This window comes from Coloeus monedula, assembly GCF_965178545.1.
Source record: "Coloeus monedula genome assembly, chromosome: 14".
Taxonomy (NCBI): Eukaryota; Metazoa; Chordata; class Aves; order Passeriformes; family Corvidae; genus Coloeus; species Coloeus monedula.
The window spans coordinates 20,048,336-20,072,247 of NC_138794.1; the positions used below are offsets into that span (position 1 = coordinate 20,048,336).

Consider the following 23,912-nt stretch of genomic DNA (forward strand, 5'->3'; position numbering starts at 1 on the left):
GAACACCAACAACAGAGACAGCCCTGCTCACTTGCAACATCTCTCTGCTCCAGCTAAAAATCTGCTCTTCTAGCAACTGGGCCACTGCTATTTGAGCTACAAAATCAAGAAGTATTAGTGTGCTTTGTGCTGTTCTTTCCAGTTTCAAAACTCTGGACAATGCTGTGGTGTGATTTTGGGGGTTGTCCTGTGCAGGGCCTCGATGATCCTTGCAGGCCTGTTCCAGCTCACGGTATTCCATGACTCTATGATTCTGCTTCCCAGGCAGCACAGTACCCCCAGGCAGAGGACAGGCCTGGCACTTGTGAGTTTTACCCCCACCCAGCACAGCAACTACGTTAAAAAGGAGAGAACAGTGTATTAGGATATACTGCCTTTCTTTTTCAAAGCACCTCATCATACAAAGCAGGAATTTGCCTTTTCAGCTCCTCTCCAAGAAGGAAGTCAGGGCACACAAGACTGAAGAGGAGACACGTGAAGCCTTGTGGTTTCTGGCTCAAGAGGAACAGGGACCTTAATGCTGAGAATGGGAGGACTGAAGCCGACCTTTGCTCAGCTCTGCCCACTCCAGGGAGGGAAGATCCAGAGCAAGGAAGAGGCTGCAATCAGGGAACTTCACCCCAGGCTACTCCTGAAGCCCAAAGCTCATCATGTTTCCTCGCTGAAAACACACCCAGAGCCAAGAGCAAAGCCTTTTGTCAGGGTAGCTTTGCTTGCAAAGCCCCAGCACATGTTTTAGGGTGTTCTGGAGGGGCAGCTCCCCCAGGAAGAGCAGGTTCCAATAAAGGAAGAATTCCTTACTGTCAGCACTTTGCCTTTTGACGAACTCTCCTGTTTGAGCTTTTCCACTCATCTCCTTTTCTCCCAGACCTCCCACCAGTATGTCCTGCCCCTGGGAGCCCCAGCAGAGCCTGGACCTCTGAGCAGTGTGTGGGAATGCTTCAGTTTGGTCAACAGCCACAAAAAAGCAGCACTATCACCCAGGACATTGGTGCACAGCCCCAGCAAGTACTGCATAACACACTCTCATGTCTGACCAAGAAGGTATTGTCCAAACATGATAAAGATCCAAAGATATCCACATTTTGCTTCTACTCACTTTTATTCCAGATTTCCTAGTTTGACTACTTTGTAGCATTATTTACTGCTTTTAAAAGCCGTTTCCTGCCTTGCCTTTTTATTTCAGAAAATATGCCTTTGCCCATCATGCTTTTCACAGATTTTTAATTGCACATATCATTTATCTGTACATCTCAGTTGTAAACATCACGTGCTTGCTTCTTCCTGAACTTTGCTACACCGCTGTCCAGGCCCCAGCACTCTCAGAGGTGTTTTGCAGGAAAATGTGAAGTTTCAGGTAGGAAATCTGGGGAGTTGATGGTCAGGTAGCACCGAGGCCACCGGGTACTCACCGAGTTTGGGTAGTTCAGATAGCAGATCTGACAGGACATGTCCTGGGCTGATGACCTGGTGTTCATCTGGCGCGTTCGAGACTTTTTACTTGGATTAATTACGTGACACTCAGCAAAGAGCTTCTCCAAGTTGCCATCGAAGTACCTGCACAACACAGGAGAGAATGAAAATTTAACCAAAATAATTTTTCCATTCTACTTGGCAGCTAAGTGTACAAAGATGTTTTCAATATTTCAAAACTCACACACACACACACACACTACTTCCAACAAACTCTTCCCTAACACAACACAGAGGTGGATATTAGACAACTACATAATTTCAGAGACTCTCACTTGAATTACACACCTGAACTTCAGGTATCTTCAGTTCTTCAGCTGCATTTCAAGTAATTCATGATTCTCCCCAGTGATTGCTTTGCATTAGAATTCCAGGATAGGAAACTAGAGCATGAACACCTGAGTTCACAGTCCGGGCATTGGAACACCTTCCTAAAGCACAGGTTTGAGTCCTCCAAGCTCAATTCTTTTCAATTGAAGCCTTCCATTTTTCCTACTATTCTGATCAGTAGCCATTCAAGCAGCTTTTCTCTTCAGCCAACCTGAGGTAATTTAACAACCTCCTAAAAAATACAGTTCCAGGTTTACAATGCTTCCAAAGATTAGGTACCTATTGGAAAGGAGGATGCAAAATTGCTTGGGGGGAGAAAAAAGATCACTTCCTTTCTATTTCCTATTCCCTTAAGGAAAACAGGTATGGTTTGCTTTCAAGGCTTATAAAAAGCTCTTCCTTGGAGAGGAGGACCAAAGTGGAGAGAATCATTATCAGGAAGCTCAACCTCTTCCCAGAATCCTTCACACACCTCTCTCCAGCCTGCAGCAGCTGCAAAGAACTAATTAAACCAGACAATTAACCAGCCCCATCACCTGCACACATCCCCCAGCCAAACCCACTAAGTTGTTCCCCCACTCCCTTACAGCTCTACCTACCAACAGGGCTTGATTTATAATTTTAAAAATATCCATTTTCCTGCTGTTTCGTATGTTTCTCAGTGCAGTTCACATATTTTAGATCTTAATTTTCAAAACACTGAATCTGGAAGGAAGTGGTGAATTCTGGCATCACAGCATCCACAAGGCTTTGCCACTGTTCTTCAGTGTTAGCTCAGGATTTAACTCAACCAAGTTCTTTTGTTTGCTTAGAGGATTATATTTAGAAATTTTTATGCTATATTTAAATATATAAAATTATATCTTTAGATAATTTTAGCAAGTGAATTCAGTGCAGTCCCATTATAGGCAGTACTTGTTTATTAAGAATCACGGATAAATATTAAGTCCACAGAAGTTTTCCAGCCTTACAACTGCCCTTAGAGGCAGCAGGAGCAGCACAGGATGTGCTCTGAAGAGAGCAGACACACAGATGGGTTTGAAGCTTGCAAGGAAAATAGTTTTGTATACAAATGCTATGATGCAACTTGAACCCTGGTCCTCATGGACAGCTAAATGCTTATGGAAATACCAAAGGTTTTTGTAGTGGTGGGCTGGTTCTAAGGGTGAATATCCATGTCAAGAACTTGAATTTTTTCTCCTGGAATTACCTATCCCCTTTAAATACCTATGGATAGTATTCCTACTTCTCCATGCTGTTTTCTTCTCGTGCATTTTCTTTCTGAGTAAGTAATTTCCACATTTGTTTTCATTAATGTCTCTCAGACTCAAACTCATGCTGCCACTGAGCTGTAAGAACTCCAGAAAACGCAGAGGAAAATGTGGATCTCCTTGAAAACATGCAGTTCCAATGGATACTCCAAAGTCCAACAGCTCCACCACTCCTTATGCAAACATGCCAAGGGCTCCATCAGGAGACTCTTGCAGTTCCTTCAGTGGTTAGGAACAACTCCTAATTCCAGTGACCATCCCTTTTTCCCACTTGTTCCAGCATCACTACAGCCCATCCATGCAGGCAGATCTCCCTCTGCCCTTCCCATGTTCTTTGGTCAAAGGATTCCCAGGCAGCAGCTCTAACACCCTTCCCTCCCACAGCAGGTGAGCTCCATGTGACATTCACTGACTTCCCTGGCCAGCAAACCTTCTCCACCACCAATTCCCATTTCCATTCATCCTCCTTGAATCTAAGAAGCCAAAACACATGCAATCCCAGTCCAGATCTGACCCTGATCTCATACAATTTCACCAGAGTTCTCCTGCAAATCTCACCTAATGCATTGCAAAAGATAGCTACATTTCTCCAGAGCTCCTCCATGTCAGCATCCCTCCTCACTTCCTTCACAACTCCAAGAATTCTGATTTTTCCTCAAATACACTCTATTGAAGGGTTGGTTCTTGGTACCTCCATCCTTATTTTCATCCTAGGGAGGAGCACAGCACCTTACACAGCCCTTGAAATCCTCTGCCCTCCTTTCCCTTCACAATGCAGATATTGAGTAATTCTAGCACTTCTGGCACATGAGAATTTCTTCTATTAATTCTTCAAAGTTCCTTTGCTTCACCACAAAGTTGGGGGCTTTTCTGCTATTTTAAAATGAATGGACAAACCAGTGTTTGTCCATTGTTTTCAAGTGTTTCTACTTACCAAGACCAAACCTATTACAGTACCAAGTCTTTTTGGCAGAGGGATCAAGCTGTCAGCTCCTTTATCTCCTCAAAATTCCCTCCTGCTGTCTGTAACTGCTCAATCCCCATTTCCCAGACATAATCAAATCCTACCCATGGGAGTATCAAAGATAAAAAGCCTTTTTACTGAAAAAAATTGCTTCCAGTACACACTTTGGGATATTTACTTCCATGGAAGAGCATTTGTGAGTGTCAGTACAGCAATATACTCGCAGTAAAAGATATCTCCACATCAGAACTCCTGCCATGCACCATTTTTCACCTGTTCAACCTCTGCTAAGGAGTGTAAAGCATTATTTGTTCCAAGGAAAGCAGGCAGCCAGGTCCTGCAGAAGAGGCAATCTGGGCATCCCTGACATCCCTCCTTCGCTCAGAGGAACAGGGACATGTGGCCACCAAGATAAGCAGCTACAAGGGACTGCTGTACCTCTGGCTGCGCCTCCAGGGATTAAATCGGGCTTGGGGACGTGCTGAGACACATTTCTCTTAACAAAATGACCAGGGGAAGGCACATAAAGCAGGAGAGCTGCATTTTAACCTCTTTATCACACAGAGGTTCCTCCCCAAACTCCCCTCAGGAGAGGACACCATCAGCCATAGTACAATTGCAAGATTATCAAGATTAAGTTCAAGCTAAAGCACTTTCTTCACTTGTTTCTGAGGTGATGTGGTCATTCTGCACCTGCTGCTCTCCTGTCCCTTTGAATCAAGCTTACAAGACACAGGAAAATAACACCTGACATCTTTATTCTCCTAAACACATGCAGCATATATCAGAGGCTGAACTAGCACTTCCTCCACTCCCCACTTCCATCCTACAAACAAATCCACCCCAAACCCCCAATTTTGCTTTTGCACACAAACAATTAAGTGTTTCACCAGTGGGAGAGGGCAGTTTTTCAATTGTGGCTGTTATTACTTTACTGTAAGAGGAATAAATACCGCAGCACATCTGCCCTCTCAACGCCACTGTGCAATTACTCCATGACAAAGCTGGCACAGACAGTAACAAGCTGCTCATTAACAACAGGCATAGCAAGGCTAAAAGTGGGAAAACAGAGAAACTTTCATGTCACAAGCTTAGACCTCCCCACTTATCAAAAAAAGAGAAGCCCCTTGGTTAAAGTGCTTTCCTCCAGGCCAGGTCTGATAAGGCTGCTGGGAGGTCGTGCTGACTCACCATGAGCTAAGGGAAAACAGGCACTGATTAGGAACTGCAAACATACACCATGAAACAACAGGAACTTCCAAACAAAATGTATATTTTGGGGTTTTTCCCCCTTAATCCTCACCTATCACCACAGCAATGACCAAACCCTCTTGAACACAAAGAGCCTGCTCTCAGCCTCCTTCCCAGCTTCCTGCTCCTGCTTTAATACAGCTGAGCACTCCAAAGGATTTCATGGAAGTTATTTGGTGCAGAAGTGACAGAAGGCAGCACCAGGCACTTGAGAGACGATGTTCTGGTGTTTTTCTAATACACCAGGACATCAATAAGCACCAAAACTGGGACCAGTGTGCAACAGGCCTGCCTAAGCAAGTTACATATTCTATTACTCACAGGGGTAATCCTGCTGAGTTAAGTATTTTAATGAACATGTTTACCTGTGGATTTGTAAATATAACATGTACTTAAACTGCAAAAGCCTTAACAATAATACCTCACATTGACCTGGCTGGCACCTCCCTTGGGAAAAAAAAACAAAAACAGAACCACAGCCCAATTTTTATTTTTAAATTGATGGCAGCCCTAAAAAAAGCTTTTGACAACAAGGGACAAAACCTACTCTACAAAGGGGTGACTTTTCAGTGCACTTGTGTAGAGGTATCTCACAGGGAGACAGAGGCAGCCAAGGAGAGTGAACTTGACCCTGACCAAGAGAACCAGCCCAAGAAACTCAAATACCAAGTGAACAGACATGTTGCAGAGCAGGAATTAAATCAGAATGCTTAACAGCTGTAGTCAGTGTTAAATAGTGGCTATATTTGTAACACCAAGCTTTCACACTTCCAACATTAACTAAAAGAGGTCAATCTCAGGAAAATAAGGACTAAAGCTGTAAAAGAACACAATCACTTCAGAAAAAAAATCTAGGTTAAACAAAACATAAGAGATACCTGAGCACCATCACTAACCAAAAATATTACAAAAAGGGGACTGAAGATGTCTTAAATCCAGTAACCAAGGATAGCAGAAATATTTGTACTCCAAAATAATTACTAGCAGTGTGAAAACCTTGGATCCTCTTTCCTTGGGTGACAGAGTACCAAACTACAGGGGCTCACCCCCCCCCAGCTCAGGGAAGGGACATTTATCAATTCACAGGAGCACCAACAACTGCTCCTGGTTTACCAAGCACATCCCATCTTCCCATCTTTCCCTGATCATCCGGCAAAGGAAATGGTAATTAAGAGAAAGTCTAACTAATGATCCCACCAGGCCCTCCACACCCACCCACTGGTCACTTCACACTTTTAAGACCAGTAGAGACCCCAACAAACAGCAAGTCCCTGTACAGCCTTTACTGCTCCTTTTGGTCAAGATTAATTCTCCTCATTTTCTAAAGTAAATTAAATTCTCCAGCTCCCTCAACTCTCTTCAACACCAAATTTGGCATTGGAATGAACCAAATGCAGCTGGTTTTGGTCTCCACTGTACAACAACAAACTGAAAAGTACCTTTTCCAAGCAACATTCCAAGAGCTGGGAATCAAAGATGGGAAATAACCATAGAACACTCTGCTCTGAGGGGGAGGGAGAGGCAAAATTCAAGCCATTATTTACACACACTGAAGGAAACCTGGAGCTGTGGGCATGAAGACAAGGCAGGACCATTATCAGTCAGGAACAATTTAGCCTTGGCCAGACCAGCAAATAAACATGTCAGGAATACACATGCCAGCATGACAGGCAAGAGCAGCTAAACCCAAATCCAAAACAGTTGCTAGATAACAAGAACCTGTTCCTGCTTGCTTTTTTCCAAAGCCTGTCCAAATGCTGTGCCTGTACGTGTTCAAACTGGAAATCCCTCTTTCCAGTGGGCAACTTAACTTCCACAGCTTCTAACAGGCATCAATAATATTAAAACAAGGAGCCATGAGTCACCCTTAGCTGGGAAAGGGGGAACATTTAGAGCTTACACAAAAGATTCTTCTGCCACACACTGTGCATTCATCCATCCTCAATTAATCCAGGAACAAACATTTTTTTCCAGCTCTCGGGCACAAGGTGGTTGCATGCCAAGGTGGCTGCTTACCTCTCCATCAGCTTCTCCTTATCCCAGTTGAAATGGCTAAGCAGTATTCTAGTGATAGTCGCTGGATTCTGGAGAAAGAAGAGAAAAAACAATCAATAATTGAGTAACTAAGCCAGAGTGAGAACACCAAGCAGAGCTTTGAATAGGCAAAGGGAAAATCAGAGTTTCTGGTAACATCATCTGTTCAGACCGTACATGTTTACCGGCATGGACTGGGAAACAGTTGGACTTGACAGATAGACAAATTTAAAAGGAAAAAAAAAACCCACTCTCTAAATCCAAGCATCTATATAAAACGAGGATTTGGTTGAAGATTTAAGGACCAGACTAATTACAGCTACCACAGTGCCAACATCTCCATATCCAGCATGCCCACACAATGCAATTCCAGGATGTCTGTAAAATGCAGGAAGGGCTGATTTCCACCCATCATACCCATTTTTGCCACAACCTCCACACCACCTGCAGAGCAAGAATATTCCAGCCCTGACCATCAAAACACTTGGGCTGAAAACTCTCCCAGAATACAGCTGGCTGCCAGTGTAAGACGACAGAGTCCTTGGGAGACCCCAGATGTTCCTGAAGCACCATGGCATCCAGAAAACACTCATGGAGCCATACAGCTAAGTAAAGAAATACAGCCTGGAAAGGTCAATAAGAAGATGTAACATAGGAGCTGATCTTCACTCGTGTACACGTTTTTCTTCCAGTTAAATCTGTATCATCAGCCAAGAGTTTGATTATATGAGAAACACACCAGCCCATATGGCTTCTGTTACACCCCAGAAGCACATTTTAGCTCCCCAAATCCACTCTCTGGGCTCAGCTTTAGGATCATTTACATGCAAAGGAGACAAGAGCAGCGCCCCGAGAGCGAGAGCGCTGTGTGTACTTTGCCATTTGACACCAAAATGGAAGTTTGCCTCAGGGCCAATGTTCAATGGACGCTCTGAAGCTGTTGAAAAGTAGGACATAAACCAGCAATGTGATTTCCTGAGCCCTGGAGCTACAGCCACAACTTGATGCTGCCAAAAGCCAATGCTGTCACCCACAGCAGCGATCCCACCCCATCCCTGCATGTCCTGCCCTCACCAGTCCGTACCACTACAGCCATTTTATGCTGCAAATACTGCCTCAGAAACTGATCTTCTCTTTTCCTTTCGGTTGTTTTTTTCACTGAATCAGTTCTCCAATCTATTTGATTGCCTGACCACACAAACAGCTGCATTAGCACAAGGGGAAAGCAGGACAGCCTCTTTCACCACCACCACCAACAAAACAGTCACTGAAATAAAGCCCTCGGGTGACAGTGTAATAAGCACAAAGAACCAGTCTTGTGGTTTATGCTATAAAAAGTGACACTCCACTCCTTCTCCAGCGTGTTCTGACTCTTATTAATGCCAGCACAGATTGTTTAAGGCCAAACTAATATCTTTTTTTCCAGCTTACAAAGCCCATGCGAACAAAAGCAGCTTTAGAAAGGTTAGACCAGATCCCTGATCCAGTCCCCGTGGAGCCCCATAAACAGCTGGGACAGCAGATCTGGACAGCAGTATGGGGCAGAAGATACCAGAAATGGGTATTGCCTAACACTGCAAGGTGACAGTGTGGTTCTGGTCCATACCTCAACCAGTCTCCCAGTGACAGGGATCCAAGCTCTTCCCTGCAGCAACACAAGGTGCCTGGCTGACAACCACATGTCACCAGCCCTCCGACAGTGCCCCTCCCTCATCCAGCCCTGCAGAGGGGAGCCAACAGCTCAACTCTTTCAAGTCAGTCCTGCCAACAAGAAGCTCTATGGGAATTTAAGGGTCTCCTTCATCAAAAGGCTCCTCCAGCAGCCCCTTTCAGAGTCTAGTTTCTGATCTTTCCAGGTTATTTTGTATTTGGGTCTCCACAACATCCTTTTCTGTAACTCTATCTGTACTATGTAGCAGTACCTAAAGGAGTTCTTAAAAGCTCACTTAGACAATTCCTAGAGCAATTTAATCAAAGATGAAAATGTACCTCAGTAAATAAACCCATCTTATCTCTAGATTATCTTGGTTATGATACCAGCCCCTGTAATTCTCCAGTTATGAGTTTCAGACAGCAAAGCACACAGCTCTTCAACACAAGGAGTCTTCACTCAGCCCAGAGATCTGCCAGATGTACAGAAAAACAGTTTTCTTCATTTCTCAAGCAAAGGCATTGAGAGAGCTTTAATTAAAATCAGCCTGAAGTCTTGTCCTACCTTCTGCCACAGCAGCCCACTTGGCCACTTATTAAGACTTCTGGGAATACCTATTAATCGCTTAATAGGCTAAGAGGCAGTGGAGGTAGTGGTCTCTGGCTGACTTTTTAAAAAGCCAGCAGGTTTCCCCTGCACTGAAGGAGAAGTTACAGTACATGGATAAGAAACACGAACGGTCTGCAGTGATTATTAAGTAGAACAAGGCTGATCCAGCAAATACCACTCCCCAAAGGACATGTGGTTGGAAAGGACAAGAGGGTTTCATCTGTGGCTTCTCCATTTTCCCAACGCACAGGTACTGCAGTATTCCGAAAGTTTCCCTAGGTCAGAGCCCCCAGGTATCCCAGCACTGCGAGGTCAGGGCACAGAACTGGACGTTATTTAGGATTATACTGTTGACTCTGGGTGCTATCATCTTCTCCTGGCTTGCTGGGCTCCAGCTTCCTCCAGCACTGTTGGCTGAACATGTAAAAAAGAAAGGAAACGCCAGCAGCATGACAAGCTCCCACCAGAAATAGCTGGGCTGCCTGCTTTCGCTGCCTGCCACATCCCAGATGTAGCATTCAAACCTCCCCTGGCTGTTTCCCGGATACAGAAGGCAAGGATTAACACAGCCCTGCCCTAGCTCATCCCTGGACAGGGATACGATCAGAGCTGGCAGGGCACAAGGGAGCACAGGAGACTGGGAGGGAGGCAGCTAAGGGGCAAACCAGAGTTAAATACAAATGCTGGAAGTTCTGGCATGAAGGATTGATTGTTCCAACCTCAGACCAGGCACACCATCATGGAACAGCTGTTCCATGGGAATAGCTCACGTGCACAGGCTTCCCACACAATTATTCCGGAGTGGTGCTGGAGGAGTCAACCACAGCATCCACCCCAGCAAGAGCTGCGTCCTGTACCTTGGGCACACAGGGTTACACCACCACCAAAATAACGTGGTATTTCAACACCAGTTCTACTCCAGCCCTTACCAATCCTCAGCCATTGCTTTGGACACTCATGCTGCAAAAATTAATGCAATATCCAAATACTGGGTTGCACAGCACTGGGAAGTTACAGGCTCTGTTCTGCCTCCTCGTTTGGCACACAGGATTATTTCCTACGAGTGACACCACGCAGATCAGTTATGAACAGGCTCCGCTGCCGCTCAGACGGGATTACTCCCGCGGCTGCGAGAGCGCGCTCCTACGAAGGCTGTTCTCTGTTTACAAAGACGAATTTTCCTACGGAAAGCAGCCAGGGACGGGCGGCGAGCAAGGAAACGGCCAACACGTTCTCCTCCAAACGTGGTCTGATGAAAGCTGAAACAGCAGATCTCACTTACAGCAGCCTCCTATTAAATTTTACATGTCGGAGCTGAGGCGGATTGCCTGGAGCCGAGGGCAGTGAGCCTGTTGATATCCAGATAGGAACAAACCCGAGGAAAGCAGCCATTTTGTTGAAATTCTCCAGGCACTTCAAAAGATTCTCTAACAAAACATTCCAAATAAAGCTCTGCCCAGAGTGAAACACCCTCAGTCCTTCAGCAGGGATTTTTTTTTTTTTTTTTTTTTTGGGGGGGGGAGGTGGTGCTAACAAAGCAACTAAGTCCCACATATGCTTCAAACAAATTCCACTCCACCACAGCTTTTCACTAGAGGTATTTACATTTACTGCCCTTATCTGTTGCCATGCTCCAGCACACCAATGCAAGCAGGAGATACAGCAATAGGAAGCCCTACAAAGGTCTGGACTTCACCAAAGAAGCATTATTAATTCAAATAAAACTCCTTAATTTAATAGAATTTAATTCAACTGGAAGCTTCATCAGTGATAAGAGTTAGAATTCTTTCTGCTGTCAAAATAAGAAAGTATGAATCGGAAGGAAGAATCTGGATGCACTTAAATGCCTAAATGAATTATAAATTAAATATTATTAGAACATTAGCTTGAATCAGAATTTCCAAGCAGCACAATTTGCTGAATGACAGTTGGGAGCACTTGATCCATTCATGTTTCCATCCATCAAGACGAGCTGCATGGTTAATTCCTGATGTTATTACCGAGAAAAGCACATTTTACAGTTCACCTTCTCCTCACACGCTGGGAGTCAGCTCCTGGTTCAGTTTCAGCATTTACTGCAAATAAAAATCATTTAAGAACAACTTAAGCTCAGTTCTCCAGCAAAATCCTTTCCCACCTCCTGGAGACATGATATTGATAAATTCTTTGTTTCTTTCCATGCCATGGCTGGTTTTGTTTTCTACCCATGGCAGCTTCTGCATTCCAACAGTTTTCAGCCCAACTGCAGCATCTCCATCCCAATAACAGAGGCTTGGGTTTTCTACACAACTGCTTTGCACCTGTGAATCCAAGCAGATGCTCCAGAAACCCTGGCTTTGCCCAAGCCTCAGAACTCTGTACAGGGTTCAAACCTCAGCAATGTCCACTGCTGTATTCCATGGGGACACAAGACTGGGTTTACATTCCCCAGCAGAAGGAAACCAATGGTTTCACATCAGCCGACAAGACTGAGGGTTTGGCTTGGTGGAGGAGCAAAGAGCCATCACAAGCTAATGCTGGTCTGAAGCCAAGCAGCACAAACATCTGCTCCAGTGAAGTGGCACCTGGGGACAGCCGTCACACCACCACTATAAATATTTAACCAGCCAAACCCCCAGGCTTTGCAAGAGTAGAGCACGGAGTGGAAATGCCCACTGCCCAGCATCTCCAAGGCTTGTCACGCGCACACCGTGCCACGGGAGAAGCGCTGATAAATCACCCACAGGTCACATTTTACGGCAGCAGGGAGAGGAGGAGCAACCCCATCAGGAGGGACTGTGATCAACACCACACACCAGGCACCAAAGAGCTGCTTCATCACGTAATAACCAAGGGGCACCAGCCCAAAATTCTTCAATGACCTGGTATATGCTCCACCTGAACCCTCTGCTCTTTACCTGCATCTCTCCCAGCCCCACACAGATAATCTCAGATATAGTTAGTGTCTCAACTCAGCTTTTAACCTGCTAAAACACACCACAATACAACTGTCAGCAAAACGTTTGCACTGTTCTGCAAGTGCACTGAGTGACCTTCATTTGTGGAGATCCATTCACATTCATTCTTCCAGGAGACAATTACAGGAAATCTTACAAGCACAAAACCTCATTTCTAGCAGCTTAATAAAATTCCCAGGAAGCCAGCACAGAAGATGAGATCCAAGTGTTGAGTACTTCCAGGACATGATCTCAAACTTGCTAGTTTTTAACCACCACCAACTGAGCACTCCAAGAAGCTGCTGGAAAACTTCCGTGTAATCTAATATTCCCTGGCTTGATTACAGCCAGAACATGAGAGGGCTGCTGCGAGAAGAGGACAGCAGCTAAATGGATCAATCTGCCAACCCATCCATGCTCTCTCCCTCTGCCATTCCCTGGGGTCTGGGAGAGAATCACACCACGGGACGTTTCTGCCATTGCCATCTCAGGGTTCAGAGGGACAGCACAACACGCTGGTGGATCTGATACTGCTCATCTTCCCATTAGTGATAATAACACCATCAGTACTGCTCATTCTCTGTACCCTACTGAGGGGATGCTCTTTGCATCTCACATACTTCTGAAGCCATATTTGAAGATTGAGTTAGAACTCTAAACCACCTGCAAATGTACCAGTTTCCTGCCATTTCTGAACAACTCCACAAGAAGCCAGGCTGCTCCCTGTGACTACTGTCATCTGCTGTCCTCTATCTGGGATTTGCCACCTCATCATAACTCCCCATTAACACATACAGAGCCTTTGACTTCGACACCGATCATCTCCTCAGTTCCCTACATCTTTCTCCATCTCATTAACTTCCCTTCACACATCATCTCCTAATTCTGAAAATTAAGTTTTACAGAGCTACTGAATTAGGACCATTACGTGATGGCACCAAATGGCAGCTTGATCTGATGATCTGAGTTTGTAGTAACTTACCTGCACTCTACTGACTGTTTCCAGCTCTGATGAACATACATTCTTCTAGCAGGGGAAGATAATAAAAAGCAACTTCGGCGAAAACTCTATTACTTCAGTTAATTGGTTCAAGAGGCAGAAATGAAGCAGTCAGCTGCTTTACATTTTCTCAGAGCCTTTTGGAAAGCTTTCAGGTTAATGATTAGGAGCTGCAATGAAGAGCCATTGTCTAACAGAGCTTTTAAAATCAGAAAAAAACCACTAAAGCAACAATTCCAGGATGAATTAGCAGATTTGGAAATGCAAAAACTGAATTCACACTGTAATACTTTAAATAAAAGAAGATGGCACGGATTCACCCTGTTGCTCTCATAAGACTGCAGAAGCTCTACCACCAACCCAACATGAATTAAAAACGACCAGGGAAGGTCTCTTCCAGCATTTCAGCTATGCGAAAGGAGAGCTAGGGTTTGATGGCAGGACACAGAGAGATGTTAACCCTTATTTTATACATTTAAACTGAAGAACACTTTGGATTCTATTTCGTTTTTCTATAGTTCTGGAGTATAAACTCCATCCTTTAAAGACGAAGGACCCACAGGTCCTGAGCTGATGTTTCACTGCTCACAACAGCAGTTATCGCCCAAAGGATTTCTCTCTTACTGGTGTCTCCCAGCACAAGAAATCCCAACATATGAACAGAAGCTCAGCAAAGCTGGGTAGGCAACGTGAGCCCCAGCTCTGGTTTCCGGAGTCTCCGCTGAGCGACTGCAGCTGCCGTGCTGAGCACCGGAGTGGGAGCACATGGGTGCTGGAGTACGCTGCACAACGGCTTTATTCAACCTAGTGCCTCCCACTCAAGGATTTGCAAAGACTTGCCTTAAAAGAGTAGGAGAAGGTGATGGCATCATTTCCATATAATTCTTCCAGTTTACTATTTCAGCAGCTCCGTAATATCTCCCCTCCCGCTGTGGAGGAAGCAAACAGCCCCCAGCGCTGCAGCCAGGCTGGGCACGAGGTGAGAGCAAAAACCCTGCAAGTTTTGGCTACCATGGATGTAAAGGGCCTGTGGGTTCATCCAGGTAAACTCCAAGTCCCCGGTAATCACCAATTTCGCCCTCAAGTCAAACCTTCAGTCAACATTTAGCGCCACAGAGTTGCTCTGATAGGATGACAGTCCACAAAATACAAATGGATATTTAGGAAATCAGTACCTCTGTGTCCCCATCACAAATGACATACAGTCACCTTCCCTGCTTGTCAACAGAACACCACTCCCACAACCAGCATCCACAACACATATCTGAGCCCCCTTCCCTCTTGGTATCACTGCTCTTCCAGACCTCCAGGCTCCATTTTTCCTCTTCTATCCAACATGACCCCAATCCTATTGAAATTCTCACCCCACCACACTTCAGTTTGGACCCAACACACAGTTACTGCACTGATCTCATATATGGATCACAAATGTATCCAGCACCATCAGACAGAAAAGTTGGGTTTTCTCCAGATCACAAGCATTCCTAAGGCAGAAAGAACATCCTTAGATACCTTCAGTTCTACATAGTCTCTGGAAGACTACACACGGCGGCAGTTTCAATTCTTATCTCAGACAGATATAACAATGCCTGGCTTGAATAAAATACACAGTGTTGCTTCAAGAGGAAAGCAAAAGCACATTTTGCCACAGAAAGAAACGATACTGAATGAAGGAAGTGACTGACAAAAAGTACCAAAACACCATGGCTTGGCCCAAGAGCACAGGTCAGAAATTTCTCCCCCTGCACAAGATTCCAGAGAGGCCGAGGAAGGCTCTAGACACCCAGAACATCTTAGCTGTGCACCAGCTCTATTTTTGCCTATGAGATGAAGTGACAGCTACTTGGATTATGATTTTAATCTGAAATAGGGCAATAACTGGGCAAGACCAGACCAGCTCAGAAAGTATTTATTCAGCAGCAACACAAGTTCACACAAGCACTGGCTCCTAGACTTCCCACCGGCCCGTCAGTGATGGGAACACAAGTGACCAAACACAGGAACTGACTGGGTGAAGGGGGTCACTGGTTTATTTTAACACAGACAGGATCACTGTGTCACCAGACAGCTGAGCTGGCACAACCTGGACAACAGGGACTTGCTTCCAAGAAATCTGTTTGTCTCAGTCTGCCAAGAGCCACGTGTCAGGCATGTTAAAACTGGGTCTTCCCGTATCAACAGACCCCCAAATCTTTTTGTCCCAAAGACTGTAAAGTATATTGGGACATACTTTGATGCCAGGCACAGCCAGAGGTCCCACTTTTTTTCTCCATTATCCCACCAGCTGCAAAGGGCAGGCCCTCAACCTCTTCACCCGTGTCTGGGGGCTGTATTCACCTGGGCTACCAAATACCAGATTTTGATAGTAAACTGTGGGAATACTGCCAAGAACTACTACCAAGTGTCCTCCAAGTAACCACGTGAGCCTGACAGAAATGCACTTTTTTTTAAGGTCTTTCATTAGTCAATGTTGGAAAGACTGGAAGCAGCATATATCAGGTCAGCTACCCATCAAGCCGATAAAAGGAAACAACCCAAAGCACCACATTTGGGTTTCATGGGAATGTTGTCGTCAGTGACTCAACTCCTGAATGAACTGTGTATTTCTGGGAAAGTACAGGTCTGCTGATGTGAGCTCCAGAAACTGTCCTGTTTGCAGGCAGAAATGGATGCTAAAGGAATAAAGCTGAATGATGAACTGTACATCTGCTTTCTTCCTTTAAATCACTTTGTACCAGTCTTCTGGAGTCTCAAAAAAGCTCTCCCTGCTCTTTTCCCTCACTCCAGTATGTACTGGTACATTGACTTGGCTCTTTCACTGCGCTGTGCACTGCCAGGGTCTGGCCCAGAGCCAGAGGCACCCAAAGGGCTGTACCCACATCCTGGGATTTATAAATCCGTAGGAGACTGGCTCTGTTCCTCCACACCAGGGAGGAAAACTGCTGGCTCTGCTGGCTCCTGCTTCCAGCAGCTCATGCAGCATAAGGAACAGGCACCTCAGCTCTGGCCAGTGAATCATTTCCCAGTTAACAGTATCCAGCACCTCATGGATTTTGCACACCTTTAGGACAACAGAACTTTGCTTTTGCTGCTTTAAGCACATTCAAAGGCACCATCCAGTCCAGGGCAGTGTTAGGAGGCTGCTATGAGCAGATCAGTGGAAGAAGTATCAGAAGCAACTTGAAGAAATAATGGTGCCATGGCATACTTGAAATGTTTAGAAGAAATCAGACAAACTCTGGGAGGATGAAGGTATTTTTCTAATACTCAGCATCACAGTTATACTGGGAAAGGTAAATTCTTAATTTGTGCATTTTTTTTTCCAGAGACTGTTTCCACAGCAGGTCTGTCTGTAGGCTCAAACACGTGCCTTGAAAACAACTAACTGATTTTCTGGGTTAACTTCTGTAAATTCTCAGCACAGGGCTCTCCAACTGTCCTTCCAGATGATGATTTAAGGGTGTCCCCTCCTTAGACAGTGTGCAAGCAGAGGATCAGCCCCCAGGTATGTTCGACATGAAGGTGTCTCTCAAACACTGCTGGTTAAGTCTCAGGTTTCGGGTGATCTGCCTCCCGCCTGCTTTTGTTACTGGGCACTGCTGGAGAACACCTATCACAGGGTGCTTGGGCACAGAGACATGAGCTGTTTAATACAGAAGATATAATCCAGCCAAACTCTGTATCACCTCAAGATAAGCACTGTTGATTCCTAAAAATCTCAAGATAACCTGACCATGAACAGAGCTTTATCCCCAGAAATTAGAGCCCTCAGACTCACAGATACTTGGGGGAAATAACTCATTACATAAAAATCTCACGGTAACATGCCTGTGCAGCCTGTCCTGAATCTTGACTTCCAGTTCAGAACATTATAATTAACATTTTCCAACAAATATACAGACAGGAAGAAGAAAATGGCAAGGGATGATAACTGCTTCCATGAGCACAATGAAGTGGCACCCACAAACCCCTGCAAGTTAAAGATCTACCAGGGTAAGTAAACAAAAGCCATCCCGATGAATAACTTCTCTCCTGGCAACAGCCAGGTTACTTCAAAAACATTTGGATACATAGCCACTGGTGGCATGAAAGTGTTAACCCCTTCAGCGACAGCATGACTGATGAGAGACATGGGCTTGGCACAAGAATTTTTAGCCAGGGGCGATTTACATGAGCATTTTTGGAGAAAAAAAAAATCCTTAACATTCTTCTATCTTCTCTGTCTCCTCCAGGCCCCAGTGAGGTGAGCACTTGGTACTTTTCTTCAATTCTGTCCCTCATTGCTTCTGATTTTGTCCCTTCTTCAAAGGAACACTTCATGATCCATTCCCTCTTCACTTGGGCAAAGAGGAAGTTTTCCCATCGCAGTGAAGCATCACCACACTCCACAGTATTTTAGGAAAGAAAAAAACCACATTCCTTAGGGTGATTTCATCTCTCCATCACAGGCAAAATATGTTTTAAACACCCAATGTCATCCTGACAAACAGGCAGGAAATCCATTCTGGTGATGCCTATGCCTTAGTCTACAACTCTCAGTCAAGGAAAAAAATAATAATTTAGCCATCTTAAGAAACTCTCTAGGCCCAGGAAACCACTGCCAATGCAGCAGTGGCTTGGGGATGTAATCTTTGGCAACATCTTGACGCTGGCAGCAGCCCCAGCGCAGATGTGGTTGTGGCTTGTACCGCTTCCCTGCAAAAAGCAGCTTTACCTGCAAAAGCACTTTGTTCTGCTGGCACAACCTGCATCTGCACTTGGAAAACCTGCCAGCATCCTTTTCCCAACAAGCCTCCTCTAGCTCGGATCATTTTTTAATGATGACTTTGCAGTTTATTTACCACACTCTGCTCATTTATTCTTACTTAGTTTTACAGCCAACAAAACACAGCCCTGGCAACACGTTATTTTGTAAGCCGGGATTTCCGCTACAAGAAGCAATTTTGCCTGTTTACACCCCAAAACTTTTTCCTCTGAGGCCTCTGCAGAAGCCACCTTTGAAGAAAGGATATTCTGGAGGCATAAGGAGTTTAGCAATCGCTTGTTCACTCTTGCTCCCAACAAGATATACCTCAAAGTCTAACTGCAGTCTCTAATTGCTGCAGGTATTTTTAACCAGCTACCTGAGCTCCCCCGAGTTAAGAGAAAATAGTCTGGTGGGATCTGATACAGAAATAGCAGAACACAAGTCCTACAGCAGTGGGGGAGAACAGGAAACCTCCAGTGTTTTCACCATTTTCTCATTTAAGGGCTTTGAAGACTTGCCTCTACACAGACTTGCACTCATTTAATCAGAAGTGTTTCTACATCTGTTGAGTCAAACTAGGAAGTAAGTGCAGATTCCCCATCTCTATTCCATATTGGTAGAGAATGGGAAACAAACCTGGATGTGCAGTTTTGTATTTGATGGACTGTGCACTAGCTGACAAGGATATCCCTTGTTCCTCTCCCATTAAAATATTACCATCATCAAGACACTGGGCTTCTGCAAGAGGAAAAACCCACCTAATCAGCCCTGCCTTTGCAACTGCTGTGCAGGGCAACAAGAGGAATAATTACACTAATGACTGGTGAATAATTGAGTGCACTGAATAGGCTGGCACCCAGCCTCCTCCAAATCCCAGTGCTGCCTGCAGAGACACCCTGGCAAGGGACAGCAGGGAATTACATCACGGCACACTAGAGTGACAGAGATCCCAAACACCCTCCCTCCAGAGAGTTTCACTATCCATCACCCCTAAAGAGAACTCCAAGTCCTTGCACTGTTCCCCTCCTAGAAGCTGTCACCCCAGCCAGAAATAGTTTTGTGCACATTTTCAAGCATCAATTTCAGCTCTATTAACAATACAAATAAGGATATTTCAAGCATGTCATATTACCACATAAAATAAAGAGACTGGTTATTACAGAACAAGCTAACACATATCCAAAATGTGTATAAATCAGAGAGTATCACCTCAATTTGCTCAGATGGCCTTTCAGTCATTGCAGAAGTATTACAAACTATAAAAAAAAAGACATCTGACACATTATCTCATCAGATCTTCATAGTGCGCAGAAATTGTTAATTTTTTATTGAATTTTTATTTTGTGTTATAGTTATTTTCCTCTATGCATACTAGGTGAGATTTTACTCCAAGGACCTTCCACTTTACACTGCTGCTCCAACAAGAAAAATTATGCTGCTAACTAAGAGTCAAAATGTTGCTCTTCCTCCTTTTTTATTAAAAAGCTGCTGTTCAGCCCAGTTTTAATACACATTGGTCAATAAAGCTCTTTCACTTCCAAGCTCCTGCTCTGGAATCCAAACTCAAGACATGGCTCTCCCACACTCTTCTTTCCACACCATTCCTTTCACTCCCTATTTCTCAGATCCTAGATGACTAGGATGAAGATTACTAGGAGTTAACTTAGTTTTAAGTTTTTCTTAACCACACAGGAAAGCTCATTGCAAGGGAGACTGTTTATTCAGGTGAGTCCTCCTGGTTTCCTCTAATCCCTCTCCACATTTCTATCTGCCAGACAAAGGAATGCTGATTGCATTTGGGTTTGTTGCACAAGAACACACGAAGCCCAAAGTTACCAGCTGCAGAGGGGATCAAAATTTTGAAAAACTCCCCAGAGCTCTTTCCAAAGTTAAATATGCACCTCTAACTAGGTGTGCACACAAAACAGGCCACAGAAATGTTGAGGTGTGGATGCACATCCATTTGTTTGGCTGACAGAGCTAACAAGTCAAACACCACCACTTCTGGCAACTGGAGCAAAGTAGCTCCTCATGGGGTCAGAGGGCTGAGCAAAAAGAGCAGAGGAGACACTTTTAACTGGAGAGTTTCCTGATTCCCTACATTCTATGGCCCTGCAAACAGCTGTATCCAGGCAGTCAGGGAATGGGAACTGCCCAAGTGCAATATCCACACAACCTCTGTGGTGGGTGCACGTCTGTATATCCCAAAAAGCACTACTGGGGATGAGTGTCAGGCACTCAAACATCACAATGGTTTGAGTGTGTTGGTGTTTCAAGCCAACCAAGCCCACCCCAACTAAGAAAACCAAAGGCAAACCCCAAAGAAGTGACCCAGAGCAAAGCACTGCACTGTCACTACAGCACCAGGTCCACACACACATCAAAGCAGCACAGGAGAGTAAAAACAGCCATGTCCTGCTGGGATTTTTACACAAGGGTGTTTGTTGGTCAAATACCAGCTCCTTCATCTGTGGCTCCGGAAGAGTTTTGCTGAAAAAAACAGCAAAGAAACATCCTTTGCAGGGCAGCACCCAACACGCTCCTTCAGAGGCTGACCCAGCCACGGACACCAGACAGGAAGTGGGAACCTTCAGAACCACTTCAAATTTTCATTTCTTTACCTTGGAACAAAGTCTCTTCAGGCTTTCTCCTTAACAGGAACAGCAAATATTAGTTTAAAATCTTTGAACTAACACCCAAAGAAGTCAGTTATTTTGCCATTTGACTACTTTCAGGTGCAATTATATGGATTCTTCTGGTTCTACTAAGTTTTTACTGTGTGTTCTCCACTTTGAGAGGACTTTAACTGTGCCCATGTAGAATCCTTTAGAGCAGGAACTCCTACTCTATCCTGATTATCTGCTGGGAAACAGAGTTTAGAGTCTGCATCCCTCATCTGGTGAAATTACTGTAACAATCACAGACAATTTTTCTGAAGGGCTGCAAAAGAAATAAGCAAATATCCAACCTTTTAGTTTCAAACATTAGGATTATCTCCCTCCAGCTCCCAAATTTCTTAAATCACAAAGCAATGAAAGCTTCATCTGTTGTGAATTAAAATGCACCTAAAAAGGCCTATTTGTGGTGACACAGTACATGGAGAGTCCCTCCCCTCAGACCAGGAAGCCTTTCACACCTTCATGTTTCAGACACAAGTACTCTCCCACAAGACCTAATTTTGAAGCAGATGGCCAAGACATGATCCTTGCACTGCTTGTCCCTGGAAACAAGAGGTGCCACACGGTGCTCTAGGATGTAAGTTTTTAACCAGGAAGATACAAAACCAGGAATGTTTTAGAAAGATTGGGAAGAAGGGTCTTAATATGCCAACATCAGTAAGTGGGCACCAGTGGAAACCATCAGGAGAAGACCAAGAAGCCCAATTTCAGGTAGGTTGTACACTCAATTACAACCAGATTAGAGCCAAGAGTCACCTGCTCACAGGGCTCTCAGTTACTGCCCTGTCCCCAGCAGCTGTATTTGGCTCCTCTCCCAGACACATCTGCAGAGGACCACAACCTTTTGCCATCACACAGACATGCTGGAGCCTGGCAACAAGGACAGGCACCGTAACACGGCCATGGAGAAGCTGTGTGCTCCTCTCCAGATGTCTGCGCTCCATGCTTCTCCAGAGGGAGGACACCAAGGGGGAGACACGTGTCCCTACAAAGTCACTTCTTTGTTTCTCCCTTTTTACTAGGCAGTGGCAATGCCTACCAGCTTTGCGCTCCACCAGCTCCCAAAAGTTGCCCAAAACTCAAGGCAAGACAGCTGGCAATGCCAAAATGCACCACAACCATCCAAGACGGTTTCACAAGGGCTTACTCACTTCTTCCAAGCAACTTTGATGCTGTTGAAAGCTATCTACGTCAGGTTTTGGATCTGAAACAATTCCCAGCATGTGGAAAAAGTTCTCAGTCTCTAAAAACAAGGAAAAGACTCAATGCTGACGGTTCTGTTTGAGCGCTGTATATGTAGAGTGGCTCAAACCCTCACCATAGTGAGCTGCTCTGAGTACCAGAAATAATGACCTGGCATTGCTACACCGTGTAAACAAGGGATCGCTCCTGCAAGAGCCTCTGAGCTTACACAGGCATTCCAAACTCAGGAAAGGCACAGACTTGTGAAGTATAAACTCGGTTACACCTGAAGCAACTACTGAGGGAAGCCTTGGGTGGTAGTTTTCAAAGCATTTATTTAAACAGTGTTTCCATCACAGGTCAAGATCAAAAGCCAAGAGAGAGGTAAGGAATTCTATACAGGCCAAGTTCAGGATTTCCAACACTCCAAACACCTGGGATGGTGAAGATACTTAAATATTATCACCATTTCCATTATCAAATCACTAATGATTTTTCTCCCAGCTGACTGCCTCGTCCCCTCAGAGCCTCCTGCACCAATGTCCCACACAAAGCCAGCAGCCCTCTCCCAAACCTCAGGCATCTGTATTCCGGGCTGTGCTCAAATGCACCATTTGGCATTACTGAGCAACTACGAACCCTCCCAAGGTGTTTTACAACAAACGAGGCTGCAATTTCCTTGCAGTTGCTGCAGCTACTAAAAGACTTGATGAAATTCAGCAGCATTATGTGCTTGTATGCACCCAAAAGCCTCCAAACATCCTTTGTGGCTGTCAGGGATCCAGTGTAGCCAGCCACGAAGAGAAAACATCACTTACAATACTCAGATCCCAATAATTCCAGAAGTACCAGAAATCTGGAGGACCCTGAACAGGTGAGTTCAGGACTGAGCTATGTGGAGAGGACTTCCGGCCTTCACAGCTACTGACAAACTCCTGAAAATTTTCCCAGTTAACCAGCTTCCCTAAGTGGAGGAATGAGTTGCTACCTTCTCCAGGAAAAAAAAAGGCTCCTACAAAGAAATTCTGGATGAAACCCTTGACTCGCTGTTAAAACAAACACAGTGTGGAGATTTCAACCATCACTTCCTTCAACGATCACACTTGACACTAACAGCAGAACCACATTCTTGTTTGTCTCATTCATTGAGTAAAGGGGAAGAGAAATGAGTTTCAAAATAGAAAACTGAAAACTATTTAACAGGACTGCCCTACATTTCCAAAGGGCATTGGAGCTTTGGGGTTTATTTGCTGTTAGGGACTTGAACTCGTGCAAGGTTAAAACTAAAGGTCAGAGCTTGGGACAAGTATAAAAGGGGAACCTGTGTTTTCATTTTCAGTGATGCTTCAACACTCAGAAATAGCTCTTGTTTCGCATCAACTGCAGTCTCAACTCTGACTTCTCGGTGGCACAGCTTCCAATTTATAGCAGAAACAACCCTTCTACTTTGCATAGCAGGAATGGTCCTGCTCACTGAAATTAAACCCACAGGGAACAGCAACAACTGTATTTACTATTTAGTTTCAGCTTTCCGGAAAGAAACGTTTTAAAGTAGCTAAAAAACAATGAGTGTTTTCAGTTTCACTTTGAAAACATCCCAGTACACGCCTGTCCCCATGTGCACCCCAAGGCCGCTGAGAAAAAGGCTGCCTTGCTGTGATTTTGGGAAAATTATGTTGAGACAAAAGCAACCAGTATCAAATGTTTTCACACATGGCCAACCATGAGATTTGCATTTGGCCTAACAGAAACATAAAGCACAAAGCAAATGGGTCATATTTAAGTA

The 23,912-nt window shown here is 44.7% G+C and overlaps 1 protein-coding gene across 1 annotated transcript in view; it reads right to left on the bottom strand.

The window, feature by feature from the left end:
• Positions 1-23,912, bottom strand: part of ARIH1 (ariadne RBR E3 ubiquitin protein ligase 1) — a 49,729-nt gene that overhangs the window by 20,339 nt on the left and 5,478 nt on the right. The window contains exons 2-3 of the mRNA XM_082290918.1: positions 7,306-7,373; positions 1,413-1,557 (exon numbers count right to left, since the gene is read on the bottom strand). Of these exons, the coding sequence (XP_082147044.1) occupies positions 1,413-1,557; positions 7,306-7,373 (213 nt within the window). The remainder of the gene's footprint in view (positions 1-1,412; positions 1,558-7,305; positions 7,374-23,912) is intronic.